The 2666-nt window shown below is 48.1% G+C and overlaps 1 protein-coding gene across 1 annotated transcript; it reads right to left on the bottom strand.

The window, feature by feature from the left end:
* Positions 1 to 522: 522 nt before the first annotated feature.
* Positions 523 to 2447, bottom strand: LOC131497471 (C-C motif chemokine 3). Its single transcript, XM_058703771.1, has 3 exons — positions 2228 to 2447; positions 1423 to 1537; positions 523 to 998 (listed from the first exon to the last, which is right to left on the bottom strand). Exons 1-3 carry the CDS (start codon positions 2301 to 2303, stop codon positions 908 to 910), a joined length of 282 nt encoding a protein of 93 aa, XP_058559754.1. The 5' UTR covers positions 2304 to 2447; the 3' UTR covers positions 523 to 907.
* Positions 2448 to 2666: the final 219 nt, after the last annotated feature.

Genomic DNA, 2666 nt, shown 5'->3' with positions numbered 1-2666 from the left:
AAAATTAAAAAAAAAAAAAAAAAGAAAACTTGATTTAGGGGCACTTGGGTGGCTCAGTTGGTTAAGCACCCAACTCTTGATTTTGGCTCATGTCATGATCTCACAGTGACATTGAGCTCTGCATCGGGCTCTATGCTAATAGCACGGAGCCTGCTTGGGATTCACTCTCTCCATCTCTCTCTCTCTCTCTGGCTCTCTGTCTCTCAAAAATAAATAAATAAATAAATTCTAAAAACCTTTTTTAAAAAACCTTGATTTCTATGCATTATGCACTATGAATACTTTTGCCATAATATCTATTGCCATAATGAATTTTTCTGTAGTATGTATATTATGATTTGATTTAGGAAACATTCTTAATTCTAACAATCTGGAGATGTGGCTCCAGTGTAAAGCAGAGTATCTCTGTGCTCACTCCCCTTCCATCTTTTCCAATTTCCCTTCGTTTCACATCTGCCTAGTTTTTGTCTTTTGACCAGTGATTCCAACTTCCCAGATAAACCAAACCAAATTCAATGTCAGTTTTCTTTCCAAAGACCATCTTTATTATTTCTCCAGGCTGAACACATCCCTGAACAATACACATATGTCAGTCTGGTGGCTTTGGTGCCACTTCTGCCTAGAATAAACTATGACAGTCACTGAAGGGGGGATGCTGAAGATATCTTGGGATCTCTCAGAGCAAACAGTCCCAAACAGAGTATGACATTGAAAATAAATAACAAAAATTAAATAATATAAATAAGTTGAAATTTAAGTTAAAAGAGTTCCAGAGTGTGGCTGTTTGGCAACAACCAGCCCACATGAGAGTTAGATGTGGAGGTTACAGCAGTGTTTCCAAGGCTTGGACCTCTGCTCCCTGGTCAGCCAACTGAGTTTCACTGGGTTCTCAAAGCTTCCAGGCCATTCAGGCACTCAGCTCCAAGTCAGTCACATATTCCTGGACCCAGGCTTCACTGGGGTCAGCACAGACCTGCCGGCCTCTTCTGGTTTGAAAGCTGTGGAGGGAGGTAGAAGGATTATATACTGAGGGATCCAGCAGGAGAATCTTGGGCCCAGTGTGGTCCCTCATCCCACTCTCTGTCCTGGGCAGCTCAGGGCATGACCCCTTCCCAGGAACCCTCTGCCTACCTCAGTCCAGAGATCTGCTCTCACTGACTCAGCACCCCCACCCCCAGGGGATCCCAATGACTACCTCCTTTTTCCCTCCCTTCCTTCTGGGCTGGGTTAACCCTCCTTGACTTTGCAAGACCCTGGCTGGGTCAGTTCACACTTCTGAGACCTGGGTCCTACATACTTATTGGCTGCAGAGGGCTGAGCCATTCCAGGATGGCACCTCTGGCCAGTCTATGCCCTTGGGTGCTGCCCCTACTCCAGACCCTCCCTGTCTCCCCAGAGGTGGGCAGGAGGACTGGCACTTACATAACCCCTGGCTTGGAGCATTGGCTGCTGGTCTCAAAGTAGTCGGCTATGAACTTGCGTGGAATCTGCTTGGAGACATAGGAGAAGCAGCAGGCAGTTGGGGTGTCAGCACCAACTGTGGGGGAAGAGAGAGAACAAGCCTGGATCACGGTTCCGAAGGGAAAGTGAGATCTGAGATTGGATCCCTTGAGATTGGAGGAAAACAGCTTTGCTCAGGGTGTGGGCTGGGGGACAGGGTCACTGGCAGGCACTGGGCATCTTTGCCTAGAAATACTCCTGCCTCTGTCCTGGTTTCTGTCTGTATCCTTCTTTCTCCTTGACTCTTTGTTGTGGGCTCTGTTTCTCGATGTGATCCAGACATCCAAACAGACTGCCCTCTTATCTCATCTCCCTCCAGAAATTTTGCCTGGTTCAAGAAGTTATCCCCCAGCTAAAGAGAAACTTTGGACATCTCTCATATGACGTCCAAGGGACAGAACTCTGGGGGGACCTACGGTGAATGAAGGGAAGAATGACTCCCACCCTGGGAGGTCACCAGATTGGATCTCGCCTCTTGCAAACTTATTTGTCTAGGTCCCTATTTTGCCATCTGTAAAATGGAACTGGAACTCCCCTACCCCACAGCTAAGACCCCTTTAATAAAGATGAAAATAAAAGTCTTGAAGAGAAAGGCATGATGTTTGGTAGCCCTTTGAGAAGTTCTCTATTTTCTCTTGGGGGCTCTTAAGGTCACAAGACAGAAATAGATGTGGTCCGACTGTGAGGACCGAGAATGGGGACAGCTGCAGCAGCAACACAGACTTACATGGTGCAGAGAAGACCTGACTGCAGAGGGCCATGGTGCAGAGGAGGATGGCGAGGGCAGCCCCAGGGACCTTCATGATGCTTAGTAGAGGATGGGGTGTGGCTCCTTTGTCTGCAGAGATGGACCTGGGTGCTCACTGCTGCTTGCGTCCTTCTGGAGGGTGAAGCCATCTCCCCCGTTCTTTATAGGCAGCCCTGGTGAAAGGGGAAATGGAATCCGGGGGTGGAGAGGGAAATTTTTAAGCACAGTGGTGTTGTCACGCTGAGTGTTGCACAAGTCAGGGTCCCGGGAGACCACAGGGGTTCAGGATATCCAAGAATAGCTTCTCTGAGCTATAAGTTTCAGCCTGCAACTCATGACCTGTTCTGGTTTCTTGTGAGGAAATGGTTCCTCTCACCCCCCAACAACCATGAGCAGGAGGAGAAGGCTGTGTGTTGAC

This window comes from Neofelis nebulosa, chromosome 16 (assembly GCF_028018385.1).
Source record: "Neofelis nebulosa isolate mNeoNeb1 chromosome 16, mNeoNeb1.pri, whole genome shotgun sequence".
Lineage (NCBI taxonomy): Eukaryota > Metazoa > Chordata > Mammalia > Carnivora > Felidae > Neofelis > Neofelis nebulosa.
The sequence above is the reverse complement of the archived record's forward strand: the minus strand, read 5'-3'. Positions and strand labels throughout refer to the sequence as shown.